This window comes from Calonectris borealis, chromosome W, assembly GCF_964195595.1.
Source record: "Calonectris borealis chromosome W, bCalBor7.hap1.2, whole genome shotgun sequence".
Taxonomy (NCBI): Eukaryota; Metazoa; Chordata; class Aves; order Procellariiformes; family Procellariidae; genus Calonectris; species Calonectris borealis.
Window position 1 is genome coordinate 46,819,482 of NC_134351.1, and position 16,338 is coordinate 46,835,819.

General features: G+C 42.0%; 1 protein-coding gene across 2 annotated transcripts in view; it reads right to left on the bottom strand.

Moving 5' to 3' along the window:
* Positions 1 to 13,719, bottom strand: part of LOC142075056 (ubiquilin-1-like) — a 29,241-nt gene extending 15,522 nt beyond the window's left edge. For both annotated transcript variants that reach the window (XM_075136047.1, XM_075136046.1), the window contains exons 1-3: positions 13,424 to 13,719; positions 3,654 to 3,805; positions 53 to 168 (exon numbers count right to left, since the gene is read on the bottom strand). In XM_075136047.1, coding sequence (XP_074992148.1) covers positions 53 to 168; positions 3,654 to 3,805; positions 13,424 to 13,582 — 427 coding nt within the window. In that variant the 5' untranslated portion in view covers positions 13,583 to 13,719. The remainder of the gene's footprint in view (positions 1 to 52; positions 169 to 3,653; positions 3,806 to 13,423) is intronic.
* Positions 13,720 to 16,338: the final 2,619 nt, after the last annotated feature.

The following is a 16,338-nucleotide window of genomic DNA, read 5'->3' on the forward strand; positions in this document are numbered from 1 at the left end:
TGAAACCAAGATACCCAAGATAATCACCATGTTACCTAAGAAATATTCTTACCCAAGCCAAAAGAGTTGCTATTTGTTGAAGTTGGTGTTGAAGTATTACTGCTTGATATTGATGTGGTAGCAATACTACCAGTGGTGTGTGTTTGTTGACCTGGATGGTCTTGTGATCTATAAAAAGCAAGTTAAAAAAATTACAAGTTGAACAAGGTGTGGTAGGTTGACCCCGACCAGTTAAATCCCCACCCAGTCACAAGCTCATTTTCCCCCCACCCCAGGCAGGATGGGGGAGAGAATCGGAAGGACAAAAGTGAGAAAAACTCAAGGGTTGAGATAAAGACAGTTCAATAAGCGAAAAAAAAAAAAAATATACAGAAAAGTGATGCAAAGGCAATCGCTCACCACCTCCCACCAGCAGACCAATGTCCAGCCAGTCTCTGAGCAACAGCTACTTTGGAAAAGTTCCCCCCCAGTTTTATTGCTTAGCATGACATTATATAGTATGCAATATCTTTGGTCAGCTTGGTTCAACTGTCCCAGCTGTGTCCCCTTCCCAACCCTAGCCTACTCACTGGGGGGGGGGGGGTGAGCAGGCACAGAGTGAGAAAGAGAGAAGGCCTTGATGCTGTGTGAGCACTGTTCAGCAATAGTTAAAACATCAGTGTGTTATCAACACTGTTAGGTCAAAAATCCAAAACACTGCACCATAGAGGCTGCTATGAAGAAAGTAAAACTCTATCTGAGCCAGACCCAGTACACAAGGTCTGGCATTTAATATAATGTAATAATGACATTTAATACAGGAACAGTATCATACTTGAGAATCTTAATTTACATTTTTATTATTAAAAAAAAAAAAAAAAAACAAAACCCCTATTATCTCTAGATGTCTTCCAGGCCAAACTCAAACAGGAAGTATACAGATGATGGAAGCAAGGACGGGTAACCTGGGAGGAATACAAAGACATTGTCCAAGTCTCTCTTTCTTAAACAGAGTTAGGAAAGACAAAGCCCAAATGGAATTGAATTTGGCAAAGGATGTCAAAGACAACAAGAAGGGCTTCTATAAGTACATAGGTGACAAAAGGAAGACTAGGGAAAATGTGGGACTGCTGCTTAATGAGACAGGGGACCTGATGACACAGGACATGGAAAGTCTGAGGTACTGAATGCCTTCTTTGCCTCAGTCTTTACTAGCAAGACTGGCTTTCAGGAATACCAGGCCCCTGAGACCAGGGGGAAAGGCTAGAGCAAGGAAGATGTACCCTTGGTGGAACAGGGTCAGCTCAGGGAATACTTAAGCAAATTGGACATACACAAGTCCATGGGCCCTGGTGAGATGTACCCATGAGGGCTGAGGGAGCTGGCAGATGTCATTGCAAGGCCACTTTTTATAATCTTCGATTGATCATGGTGACTGGGAGAAGTGCCCGACGACTGGAGGAAAGCAAATGTCACTCCCATCTTCAAGAAGGGCAAGGACGAAGACCTGGGGAACTACAGGCCGGTCAGCCTCACCTCGATCCCTGGGAAGGTGATGGAGCAGCTAATGCTGGAAACCATTTCCAGGCACAGGAAGGACAAGAAGGCCATCAGGAATAGTCAGCATGGATTTACCAAGGGGAAGTCATGCTTGACCAACTTGATAAGCTTCTGTGATGAAATGACTGGCCCTGTAGATGAGGGGAGAGCAGTGGATATTGCCTATCTGGACTTCAGGAAGGCTTTTGACAGTGTCTCCCATAGGATCCTCATAGAGAAGCTGATGAGGTAGGGGCTGGATGAGGAGAATGGAAAACTGGCTGAGTGACCAAGATCCAGAGGGTGGTGATCAGTGGAACAAAGCCTAGTTGGAGGCCAGGAGCTAGCAGTGTACCCCAGGGGTCAATACTGGGTCCAATCCTGTTTAACATCTTCATTAATGATCTGGATGATGGGGCAGAGTATATACCCTCAGCAAGCTTGCTGATGACTCAGAACTGGGAGGAGTAGCTGATATGCCAGAGGGCCATGCTGCCATCCAGAGGGAACTTGACAGGCTGCAGAAATGGGCTGACAGGAACCTCATGAAGTTCAACAAGGGGAAGTGGTGCAAAGTCCTGCACCTGGGAAGGAACAACCCCAGACACTAATATAGGATGGAGGCCACCCAGCTGGAAAGCAGCTTGACAGAAAAGGCCCTGGGGGTCCTGGTGGACACCAGGTTGAACACGAGCCAGCAATGTGCCCTGGCAGCAAAGAAGGCTAATGGTATCCTGGGCTGCATTAGGAGGAGTGTTGCCAGCAGGTCAAGGGAGGTGATCCTTCCCCTGTACTCAGCACTGGTGAGGCCACACCTGGGGTCCTGTGACCAGTTCTGGGCTCCCCAGTACAAAAGAGACATGGACATACTGGAGGGAGTCCAACAAAGAGCCACAAAGATGATGAAAGGACTGGAGCATCTCTCATAAGAGGAAAGGCTGAGAGAGCTGGGACTGTTTAGCCTGGAGAAGAGAAGGCTCAGGGGAGATCTCATCGGTGTATATAAATACCTGAAGGGAGGGTGCAAAGAAGATGGAGCCAGGCTCTTGTCAGTGGTGCCCAGTGACAGGACCAGAGGCAACTGGCACAAATTGAAACACAGGAGGTTCTTGTCTGATCATAAGGAAAGACTTTTTTACTGTGAGGGTGACTGAGCACTGGAGCAGATTGCCCAGGGAGGTTGTGGAGTCTCCCTCCTTGGAGATGTTCAAAGGCCGTCTGGACGTGGTCCTGGGCAACTGGCTCTAGGTGGCCCTGCTTGAGCAGGGGTGTTGGACCAGATGACCTCCAGAGGTCCCTTCCAACCTCAGCCATTCTGTGATTCTCAGACATCTATAAACTCATCACTTCTTCAGAACAGTAGTTTCTAACATTAAGAAAATGGATGGGCATCACTGCAACTGTTACCACCTTTTCATCCTATCTCTGGGATGCCTGTTAATGAATTGCTTCCTCAGTCCTTACCTTGCTTTAGGGATCCTGATGTACTCCTACCCCCTCAAATAGTACTAACTCCATGTCCAGGGCTTAAAGAAGAGAAGGCTAGCAAGATCTATAATCCAGGATTTATTCCATACCACACCTTTAGTAGGATGCCCACTGAACATCAAATTAAGGTAAAGTCTTATTTCATCACAAGACTAATATCAGAATTTCAATATTCTTTAAGACTGTAAGAGCATGGTAACAATGTAGTTACACAAAGTTAATGCCATCATAAACTAGCACAAGCACTAAAGCCTGCTTGCCCAATTCGTATGCTCACCACACCTGTCTACTGCAGGGGCATAAGCATGGGTGCTACCACACAGTGAAACAGATCAAGGACTGTTCAGATCGTCTTCAAACTGTTATTCTGCACCAACTGTAACTAAGGAGCTGATTCAAGTGATTTAATGTTATCTTCTAAACTGAGCCATTACTATTAACTTTCAAAAGGCGTATGTATGATATCTAGGGACACAACCTTACAGAATTTGGGTTGCTTCTCTTGTTCAATAGCAGGAGTATTTGTACTGCTTTTGAACACATTTTAGTCAAACCTAGGTTTGCCCAACAGAAAGCTATCACACTAGGAATTAAGAATATTTTTACTACTTAGACGTAAAAAGAAGATTGCTCATCAGTCAGGTTACCTGCTTTGCGTTTTGATGACCAGGTGAACAGTGAGTCCATCGTGAATCCCATGCTGAATCAAAGTATCTTGATCTTTTAAAATTTTTCCAGCAAATATCAAAACAAGCTGATCAGTGTGGGACTTGAAATGCTTAGAGATTTCTTCCTTGAACTAAACAGAAGTTAATATTATATAGTTATGTAATTGAATACTGAACTATTAATTTTTTAATAATTTAAGGAAGAACTATTTTGCTCACATTTATTATATTAATTCACTTGCACGATATGTTTTGCTTTATACAACCTAGAAACACTTCACTAAGTTATCTCAACTTTCTTTTTATCCAAAGGAAGATGGGAAATCAAGTCATTCTTTTTCCGTACAATTAAAGTCAAGTGTTTCATATCTAGATCGCTAACTATATAGCTGGCAATAACAGAAATTGGCTTTCACTTAAAGACTATACTGTCATTTCAGTCAGGCATGTACCCATGACGCAATAAATACACATGCCATTGAAACCATCCGTTGCTGACATGCTGAGGATGCAACAACACGTTATGTTAATTCAGTCCACATTTGTGCAGGCACTGAAAGGATCAGTATCCTTTCTTCTTGGACATATTACTGCTATCTTTCACATGTCAAAACTAGCAATCCTTTCCATACAGTCAAAAATTATTTCTTAGGTGGCTCTGCTCTCTCATCCAACTCATGACAGCTACATGAAATGTGCTTCCAGCCCAGGGCATGGTGAATAGCCACATATTTCAGCTGACCGTGAAATCATACCTTCATTAAAACAACTGAACCTGGAAAAGCAATTGTATTTCTTCCTGCCTTCTTAACCAATAACAACCACATTATGCTTTGACTGACTTCTGACTGAGATTCATTATTCTATAGAAAAGTACTCTCGCAGAAAAAGCAATTAGTTCACAAAATGTAAAAAGGCAAATATAAGAAAACCAAATCAATTTATTCAACGTGACTAGTCAGTAGACTAAATGTTTCTGAAAGGATCTTAGGCAGTTAGGAAGCCCTCCAGAAGTTCTCAATATTTAACATTTCTCAAGTAGTATGGTCAACTTGATTTTTAAAAGAATCCTATTCCAAACATCTTAGTGAACTCCAAATATATATATATCTATAACATACAGGAACCCCAAATATTAATTTTGCAATGACTTATTATTAAATAATTATTTTTTATAAGAGGCAGGGCTAAAAAAAGGAAATCCCCACTATATTATATTCTGAAGGCGAGTCCCTAATTGAAAAGGTTTATAGTATAGGAAGAAATAAAACAGACCCCCAAAAAAACAAGCCTGAGACACAACAGAGGTAAGAAATCTCTGTGCCTGGGTAGCAGGAAGCATTTGGTCAGTTAGAAGTCTGCTCACATAGAGTTGGTTCCAGTTCTTAGAGAAACATCTTTTAAGTCAACCTTTATACTGGTAATATTTAGCCTTGCAAGCATTCTAGGACGCCATTTAATCCGTTCCTGCCTGAAGTGGATTACTTACCTAAATTATTCAGACATTGTGGCTAGCCAGCAGGTACCCACCATGCCGCTCTATCACTCCCCCTCCTCAACTGGACAGGGGAAGAGAGAAAATATGACGAAAGGCTCGTGGGTCAAGATAAGGACAGGGAGATCACTCAGCAATTACCGTCCCAGGCAAAACAGACTCGACTTGGGGAAATTAAATTAAATTATTGCCAATCATATCAGAGTAGGATAATGAGAAATAAGAACAAATCTAAAAAATACCTTCCCCCCACCCCTCCCTTCTTCCCAGGCTCAACTTCACTCCCGATTTCTCTACCTCCTCCCCCCGAGCGGCACAGGGGGACGGGGAATGGGGGTTGCGGTCAGTTCATCACACATTGTCTCTGCCGCTTCTTCCTCCTCACACTCTTCCCCTGCTCCAGCGTGGGGTCCGTCCCATGGGAGACAGTCCTCCACAAACTTCTCCAACATGGGTCCTTCCCGCAGGCTGCAGTTCTTCACAAACTGCTCCAGCATGGGCCCTTTCCACGGGGTGCAGTCCTTCAGGAACAGACTGCTCCAGCGTGGGTCCCCCATGGGGCCACAGGTCCTGCCAGGAACCTGCTCCAGCACAGGCTCTCCATGGGGTCACAGCTTCCTTCAGGCACATGCACCTGCTCTGACATGGGGTCCTCCACGGGCCGCAGGTGGATATCTGCTCCACCATGGACCTTCATGAGTTGCAGGGGGACAGCCTGCCTCACCATGGTCTTCTCCATGGGCTGCAGGGGAATCTCTGCTCCGGCGCCTGGAGCACCTCCTCCCCCTCCTTCTTCACTGACCTTGGTGTCTGCATAGTTGTTTCTCTCACATATTCTCACTCCTCTCTCTTCCAGCTGCTGTTGCACAGTGTTTTTTACCCTTTCTTAAATATGTTATCACAGAGGCGCTACCACTGTTGCTGATTGGCTCAGCTTTGGCCAGCGGCAGGTCCGTCTTGGAGCTGGCTGGGACTGGCTCCGTCTGACGTGGGGGCAGCTTCTGGCATCTTCTCACAGAAGCCACCCCTGCAGCTCCCCCCCTCCTACCAAAACCTTGCCACACAAACCCAATACAGTAGGTTATCAAAACACAGCTCTACTGCAAGAATCACTATCTTTTTTATATCCCTTTCCAATCAAAGTGAATTGTTCCAGATCAGACTTGCTCTGTTTCCATCTGTAGTTTGTGAAGTGCTTTTACAGAGAAAGGAAGTGTTGCTAATCCCTCCTCCTAAGTCAAAGTATAGAGGACTGGAGTGGTTTGCTGAAGGTTGTCTGGAAGGAATAGAACTGGCTAGAACATAAGTCCTCTTTCCACTAGATAGCACTACCTCAGTTTTCTTTTCTGGACTACTAGCTTTGTAAACTCATCAAGAATTGGGATTTGTTTCTTGAAATAATATTTTATAGGTTTGGTTTGATTGTGGAGATTTGAGGAAACAATTTGGTTGCGTAACTAGCATGCTTAATTGGCAAGGGCTAACTTTTAGGCACAGGAAGATAGTAACTCTCTGACAAGTCATGAAAGACTGAAAAGGCTTCTATAGAAGCCGTATTTGGGTGAGCTTTCTAGCTACGCTTCATCTGCTGAAAACCATAGGCAGTGTCAAAAGTCCTATCCTGTGTTCAAAACAGAGTTTGGTTTGGGAAGAGTCAGCAATTTTGTTGCTTTTTTTTTTATTGTCATCTAGATAATATTTTCAAAGCAGTCACAGTTTTAGGAGCCTGTTTTACATTAGTTTTCAGTGGAAGTTGGATGTTTAATTCTTTGAGGCCTCTTTAGGACTGTTAATGTAAATTTTTTTTTTTTTTAAATGCATCTTATATTAAACCAAGGTTGAGAGGAATTGGGAAAGTATCTCATTTTTTTTCTTTCACAGCACTTTGTCATGTGAATGGGCATTAATGCTACTATAGTTGCTGCTTTTGATGGCATACTTTGAGTCAGCAAAAGGCTTTTGAATCATTGTATGATGGTAACATATCAAAAGATGACAATTTGGGTTTTAAGATTTTCTGCTTTACCTAGGATAACTTTTTTTTTTTTAAACGGGACCTTCCTGGGCCAACTTATCAGATGTTAATAAGTTAATGTTAACTAACTGGAAGGCATGTCCTATGAGGAGCGGCTGAGGACTCTGGATTTGTCTAGTTTGGAGAAAAGGAGGCTGAGGGGCGACCTCCTTGCTCTCTACAGCTTCCTGAGGAGGGGAAGTGGAGAGGGAGGTGTTGATCTCTTCTCCCTGGTACCTAGTGACAGGACGCGTGGGAATGGTTCAAAGCTGTTTCAGGGGAGGTTTAGACTGGACATTAGGAAGCACTTCTTTACTGAGAGGGCGGTCAAACACTGGAACAGGCTTCCTAGAGAGGTGGTCGATGCCCCATGCCTGTCAGTGTTTAAGAGGCATTTGGACAATGCCCTTAATAATATGCTTTAACTTTTGGTCAGCCCTGAAGTGGTCAGGCAGTTGGACTAGATGGTCGTTGTAGGTCCCTTCCAACTGAAATAGTCTATTCTAATGTTTAAAGTATGGATCTGCTCTGCAAAGTGACTGTACAGAAGTGTCTCCTTTTTAGTCAGCTGTTCTACTTCATGTGTATACAAAGACATTGGCTTTGTTCAGTGATAAAATGTTTACTAGAATTAGTTCAGCTACAAGTGCAAGTTGGATTCTTTTTGCTTCCCCCCTGAACTGTGCATCAACAGACTGCATCACCTATGCATGTCCAAAATCTTCAGAGCCAATCAAGTTGAGCAGGTGTAATAAGTTCTAACTTGACTTGTGGAGCCTGTTCTCTTCTGTTACTGTGGAACAAAAGAGCAGAGTTCTGTTGTTAAGAGTTTTGGGTTTTGAGATCATGTGAATTTGAGGATATTTGGTATGGCAATCATTGAGAGTGTAAACAAGAAGTGGTAAAGTGCTGCTAAAAACATTCTCAGGGTAAAAAAACCTATACTATTCCTGTCCTTAAAAAAACCAAACCAAAACAAAACCACCAAACAGGGGTGAGAAGATGCCAGAAGCTGCCCCCATATCAGACGGAGCCAGTTCCAACCTGCTCCAAGATGGACCTGCCGCTGGCCAAAGCTGAGCCAATCGGCAACAGTGGTAGCGCCTCTGTGATAACATATTTAAGAAAGGGTAAAAAACACTGTGCAACAGCAGCTGGAAGAGAGAGGAGTGAGAATATGTGAGAGAAACAACTGTGCAGACACCAAGGTCAGTGAAGAAGGAGGGGGAGGAGGTGCTCCAGGCGCCGGAGCAGAGATTCCCCTGCAGCCCATGGAGAAGACCATGGTGAGGCAGGCTGTCCCCCTGCAACTCATGGAGGTCCATGGTGGAGCAGATATCCACCTGCGGCCCGTGGAGGACCCCATGTCAGAGCAGGTGCATGTGCCTGAAGGAAGCTGTGACCCCATGGAGAGCCCGTGCTGGAGCAGGTTCCTGGCAGGACCTGTGGCCCCATGGGGGACCCACGCTGGAGCAGTCTGTTCCTGAAGGACTGCACCCCGTGGAAAGGGCCCATGCTGGAGCAGTTTGTGAAGAACTGCAGCCTGCGGGAAGGACCCATGTTGGAGAAGTTTGTGGAGGACTGTCTCCCATGGGACGGACCCCACGCTGGAGCAGGGGAAGAGTGTGAGGAGGAAGAAGCGGCAGAGACAATGTGTGATGAACTGACCGCAACCCCCATTCCCCGTCCCCCTGTGCCGCTCGGGGGGAGGAGGTAGAGAAATCGGGAGTGAAGTTGAGCCTGGGAAGAAGGGAGGGGTGGGGGGAAGGTATTTTTTAGATTTGTTCTTATTTCTCATTATCCTACTCTGATATGATTGGCAATAATTTAATTTAATTTCCCCAAGTCGAGTCTGTTTTGCCTGGGACGGTAATTGCTGAGTGATCTCCCTGTCCTTATCTTGACCCATGAGCCTTTTGTTATATTTTCTCCCCCCTGTCCAGTTGAGGAGGGGGAGTGATAGAGTGGCTTGGTGGACACCTGGCGGCCAGCCAAGGTCAACCCACCACACCTACCCTTATACTGAAACATCAAAATGATATTCAGTCTGGATAAAAGTATCTGCAAAGAAGAGACTTTAGAGTATTATTTAAATAGGTATTCATATTTTATTATACCTGCCAGTCAGAAAACATTTGTCAAGTACCTCGGTTAGATAGATGCATCTTGAAAATATCAGTTAAGTCAACTGTCAGGGAAGTCAATATACTTTCTTCTAAAGGTTTCTATGCTATCAAACAGCAAATTACCATTATTCTAAATCACTTTTAATAGATTTTCCAAACTCTGAGAAAAATAAAATTACTTAAGCCCTGAATAGTTAATCAAACAGGGTTTCTTTATTTCAAAGAAGTGCGAATAACCAGAGCATATTACAAGGCTGACTCCATAAACAGTCACACAGATGTATCAAGTTATGTGCTTCAGTGCATTGAGACATAAGATGGTGAAAAAAACCAATGCTTTAACTTTGGTGCTAAACAATTAATGCACTCAAGTTCCTTTAGTGCCAACAGAAAGCTAGATCGTAATACTGAAAAAGAAGAACAGATTGGACTATATTAGTTCCAACCTCTTTTGGTCGTACCGTTCAGTAATCCCTAGACTACAGAAAAGACAGAACTGGTTATGTTAAAAGAACTGAAATTAAGCTGCCTTTATGAAATAAAACATTATAAGAAATATTAAAAGCATACAGAAGTTAGGAAAGATGTTCCACTATCAAATCACCCAATGTTCCCCCTAACACATACACATAATCTTTATATGCCAAACATGGCCAACCTGTGATTGTGAAAACCAGGCACAAATCTGAAACACTGGATTTAAAGTTTCAAAAATAATATTTATTCAAATTTTAATCAGAGAATACAACTCTAACCAGATCTTTACTTGTCAATGAACAGAGTCCCAACACAATGTATACATTTACACATATAGTTCAGTAGGTGAGTTTGTTTATAATTCAGTGTAGTACAGAAAGCACAATTTTCAGGTATATAATTAGTTTAAAAATATACTACACGCTGATAATAATAATCTATTACTACTGAAAACTATATTCCTCACTGAAGAAAGGTTGACGTTAAATAAAACTAGCAAAAAAATAATTTAAACTGTTTTCTATGGTTATATGAACTAAACTTGATTTCACTAACTTTTCCAAACAGACATTACCCTGAAATTTTCAGATAATCATAGGATTGACAATAATTCTCTGCAAGAACTGCAGGCTTTTAAAATTAATAGCGCACATTTGCTATATCCAAACTCTGTTAGCCTAATAATTAAAAATATAAAGCATAATAATTAAAAATATAAAGCAATCTATGTTATTCTCTAAGAGTTATAGTGTTCACAAAATGCATAATTTGATATCTTAAAGTCTGCATACATGCTGGTGGATAGTAACTCTGAATCAATTACAATAACATCTTGAACTTTGCCAATGTTGCTATGTTGGCATTCCAAGAATGCCTACAGGGTAAACAGACTAAATGAAGAAAGTAAAATTGCTTTTAATATAACCAGTTCCAACACCTCATCACTCAAAGAATTCAAGTCATTCACTAAGAAGAGACAGTAATGCACGAGTAGTCTGTAACATGACTGCTCACTCTCTCTGTGTATGAGTCTTACCAAAACACACTGTTAAGTCAAGCCCACAGAACCCACAAAATAAAACAAAGGAAAAAAATGAAAGACAAACAGAGCTAACTGAGCTAAAGTCTCCTGTGTATTGGGATTTCAAATCAGCAGGCTTATAGGTATTCATCTTTACCTACCATGAATAGAAGTCTTTGTACAGAGCAGTGTATGGACCTGCAAGTTCAGTATCATACCAAGTCAAGAAAGCAAATATTTGGTCCTTGTCTTAATACTGAGCCAAGCTGTGCTCAGCATAATCAAATAAGTTCCATGGAAAATAAAGACAGATGGGTGACACTTAAAATCAACTGACCTCCCAGAGCAGTTTGGTACTTGAGGGTTATTTTCCATTCTAACCTACATACTGCCTGTTCTAGAGGCACAACATAGGATCAGCAATAACAAACCCTACGTTACTGAAATCTTCTAACATAGGAAAACCTTCTTCAACTTTGAACGGTTGCAAACCTGACTTAGATCAATGGAGCAACATAAAATACACTTTGTGCAGCCCTAAATTTAGCCCCAATAACCCAAAATATTTATCTAAAAGTCTTAGGGGGTTGTTTTGGCTGTATTCTGAAGTGACTGTAAACAAAAACAAGTCACTAAGTCATAATATTAGCTACAGGAACACGCAGCAAAATAAAAGCTATTCAGTTGTAGAGTTTAGGCCTTCGCCCCCCCCCAATGGGGGGGATATTGCCAGCTTGCCTATACCAACAGAACAATCCACTTGCTGATCCCAGATGCATTTGAACAGATGCTCAATTTGTTTATTTGAGGCTAACCTATTTTCAGGGCTGGCTCTAGAAATATCACATCTATTGTTATTATGCTATATAATGCTTATTATTAACAACAACTTATTTTGACAGTTTAAGAAAAACAGCCAATACTAGTCACACTACAGTCTTGCATATTTTTTTGTGCTAACTGTAACTTTGTCCAGGAATCAAAGCAAATGGCAGACCCACAGGGGCAGCAGCAGTCTTACTTCACAGGAAGAGTCAACTGCAAATCTAATCTGTTAATATCAGCTCAAAGGGATACCAAGACAATATATAAAGTTTAAGATATCTATAGACAATGAAGACATTTTAAAGCAATATGTTCTATTAATCACTTAAATTTTTATGATTGTTTTCGGTAAAAATTTATGGTTTTGTTAGCTTGTATAACTATTTCAGTTTTTAAGACAACCGTCTACTAGAAAAACCTGATATTCCCATTGGGACTCACATTTGAAATCACGTTGTTAAAGTTAGATATATTACAAATTCACGTCTTAAATGATTTTGTTTATAATTCCTGAAGTCCCCAATATTATTGCAATCAAACTGCTTTTCAGGACAAATGTGATCCTTAAATTAGAACCAGCATGTTTTATAAAAAACAAAACGCAACTACAAAGAATTTTACAACTAGGTGGCGCAAGAGTCTGTAAAATGTATAGAGCCAGCACCCTGGCTAGAATATCACTCAGAGCTTTTTAACTCACGTTTTGCATTTCCCCTCTGAAAAAAACCACGTGTCTTCCGACTCATCAGCAACTAACGATTTAAAGCTCCATTTCTATACATCAGTTGCACTCTTACATATATAACCGTTTTTTTGGTGAGGTTTGCAGTTACCAACTGCACAAAAAAAATAACATGATGTCAAGTTGCATACATTGAATTTCAGAGAAATTTTATAGAAAATTAAGTAAGCTCTGAATCTCCTTCAGGGAACTTCACCTTTTTAAGTATTTTAGCATAGCAATATCTACATCCTTCAAAAGTAGGAGAGACTGGCTTTATAGATATCTGCCTTATGCTTTGACCACACCTTTCCTATGATTTGTAGCCTTCTAATCTAAACAAATTAAGTCCTGGTAAATACTCACATGGAAGGCCTCCAAAAAACTGAAGTGCTGCAGGAAACAGTGTCAATGATTCAGTAGGTGCCACTGTTTCTCTTGAACCAAAGGCACAATGAGATACTAACTTTCATAAAAACTTAGAACAAAGACCCTAACAATTCAGAGTTATCAGACACCAGTACACTGAAGCACAGCAGAAGCTGTGCTTTATTTGTAGTGGAAGTTTTATACAGTCTAAAGACGTGGCTTTTCTAAAATTAAGAGATCTTTGCCATAGCCTACTCGCTGTTTCTAAAGCCAATTTTAGATCAAGATAATTATTGGCACTATAGCACTGCCACGTAGGTGATTGCATATGTTTTCTACAGTTGTACTAGTTAGCCAGCGAGCCTCCTACTGCCAGACTGAGTCAGCTCGGCAGGGCAACTCAGAATTACGAAACGAGCTACGTCCACCTCCCGGGCCGACTCTCAGCATCGCAACAGGGAGGAGCCGTGAAGAAGACGACGCAGAAGGTTTTTTCACCACTCCCGATAGCCTCAGCAGCGGCCCTCCACAAGGCCGGGCCAGCCCCGATACTCGCCCAACAGCGCCGAGAACAGCTCAGATAAGCAGAAGCTGCTTTGTCATCGCGAAGGGCCCTCGCCCTCCAGCGTGGAAGGCGGAAACCACAGGCCAGGGCTCTTCCCCCTGGCTGCGCTCCCCACCCACCGCCCCCAACCCCTCACCTGCTGGATGCTGCTGGTCTCGGGCACAGCGAACTCTTCCTTCTCCTTGGGAGTCTTCACCGTGATTTTGATGATCCGCGGCTCGGCAGCAGCGAAGCCCTGAGCGGAGGACTCAGAGGAGCTGTGAGCCCCCGCGGAGCTCTCTGCACTCTCCGACATGGCGGGTGGGACCTGACTCGCTCCAACCGCACGGTTCCAGGCGAGTCCTCCGCACCGCGGCCTCGCTCCCAAAGCGGCGGACAGAAACAACCCAGCTTACCCGCAGCGCGCACTGATGACGCCCCGAACCGGGGAAGTTACTAGAAAGGGGGAGCTGTCTCTCCGGGCGTGGGTTCGCCTTCGGCGCGCTTGCGCGCTAGGGGCGGTAGTTTGAAGATTTTAAATCTTAAAAAGAGATAGTGACAAATAGTTCCTTAAACTGCCATATGGAAGTTTTAAATTTATTTTCGGATATAGTCAGGTGACTTCAGTACTCTGAAGTTCCAAGTAAATACATTTAAAATGTTATTATGAATTTTACAGTATTAAAGTGTTGATGTCCTACATATAATTACACTATTACTTGCATATAATATAATGCACAATGATATTGTATGAAGTAACAAAGCCGTGCCATGACCTGTATGACGTTCATGTTAAAAAGAGAGGGAGAAAAATTATATACAGCTTCTGAATCTATGTAAAGAGAGATCATAAAATTGCCTTTTGCTTCTAGGTTACTTGTTTAGCATCAGCTTAAGGGTAAAACTTAATATCTCAAATAACAACCTTTTACTACTTTAAAAATAGAATTACTATGGAAGCATTCCATAGCTGGAAATCAGATTTTCCTCAAACTTAGACAAAAAAAAGACACCAAAAAACCCTCCATACCACCCCCCCTTAATCCATACTTAAATTTAGTATCACCAAATTAGGTCTGTGATAAATGATTTAGTCCCAAACAGGATTCCAATTTAAGTTTACAATTTATTAAACGAATAGAGGCAAGCAAACGGCGCTGGGTGCGCCAGGAGTCTCTGCTCTACCAAGATGCACACCGTACAGTTCCTGCCTTCGGTTTATATCCCCCCTGCTAATACATATTCATAACTATTCCACGAATGGTGTATCTTCTTTGGCGCATGCCCTCTTGCTTATCACTATGCAGTTAGCAACAAAACCAGTTTAAGCTGGTATTCCAGAGGTGGATTTTGCAAGAGGCAAGAACAAAAGTTGAAACTTAATTTCAAAGATTGGGCTCCTCCACCCAAACAACCAGGACGCAGAGGCCCCGCAGACACACCCACCAAGGCACCATCAGGACAGTCCGTCTGGAACAGACCTGATGACTTGAACTATCTTCTTTTTAAGGCAACCATTAGCCTGCGGTTATACAAGAACAATCAAAATGGTTAAAGATTACATATACAGAGAGGGTCACACTTCACCATGCGGCCCTAGCATTGTTCTATATTGACACAAATCAAGTGAACACATTTCACAGGTCCTTTCCCAAAACATTAGTGATTTTCAAATCCATCAGATAGATAGGAAATTCCAGATTCCTATCCCTGTTTTAGTATCAAATATATGGATGGCTTCGAATTCTAGAGTCAAATGTCCTTTCTCCCTTATTCTTAAGTTATCCTGGAATTACCTTTTCCTACAATAGTCTGATTCATCAAGTGATTTGTTGGCTTGGTCTACTATTGGGATAATTTCTCAGAAACTATTTAAATTGGTGCAGTAAATTTTTACTAAACCAATTAAAAACCTGTTAAAAGGTTTTAAAACTGGAATAGCGAAAAATGGCTAAAGCCTATCCCAAGTTTTGTCTGTCCTAGAGCTTCAATTTGTTACAGTAAAAATTATTTCAGGCATATTTAACCACTGAGCCTTTCCTTGGTCATGCTCTTTCCTTTTCCACACATTAGAACTTGACCCTACAAAGTGTTGAATTCTGATCCAGCAGAGCACTTTGATACATCCAGCAGAGCTAGTGATACATTGTCCTATTGACTGGCAGAATGAGGGCCATTATGAAATAACATTTTGCACTGCAATCAAGTAATGATTTCAAGCAGAAATCAAACAGATCAAAGGACAAGGAGATGTTCCTCATCCATGGCTCTTAGTTTATATGCTATCTTATGCTGACTATATCATTTTACACTGCTGTATGGTATTATTACTTGGAGTACAGTTTGTACTGAAATAGCGCAAATGCTACCTGCTTTAACTTAGTGGAGATTTACAAGTTTTCATGTTTATAAGTCAGATGAGAGAATTAATCATCTGTGTTATTTACTGAGAATACCTGAGGGACAAAGAATACAAATTCATATAAAATAAGAACTTGCAAATCATAAAAAGCCCTTAATTAAGCAAAGAGGAAGTTTTAATGGTAGTTTCATCATCTTAATTTTGGTACAGATAAAATGGAAAAGGGAGTTTATTTGCCTATACCGAAAGTGTCAAGGTAGAAAATACCCTGAAACATGACAACATGCTTGTGTGTTCAAATTGAGATAGTTCAGAATACAGCTTAAACACAATGCATAGAAAATGATCCAGCAAAGGATTTTGAGTTCTTACTCCTCCATAGGCTGTTTTTATTTTGAACAAGAACTTTTCACTTTTCATTTCTTTACTCTTGGTTTTACTTTTTTTCCCCACTTCCTTCCTTCCTCCTGTGCTTTTATTTCCTCTTTCTATAATCATCTATTATGATAGACGGGGATGGGGTAATCCTGCTTATAGGTACAAATTAGGGGACGAGAGGCTGGAGAGCAGCCCCGCAGAAAGAGATCTGGGGGTTTGGGTTGATGGCAAGTTGAACGTGAGTCAACAGTGTGCCCTGGCAGCCAAAAGGACCAACCGTATCCCGGGGTGCATCAAGCACAGCATAGCTAGCCGGTCGAGGGAGGTGATTG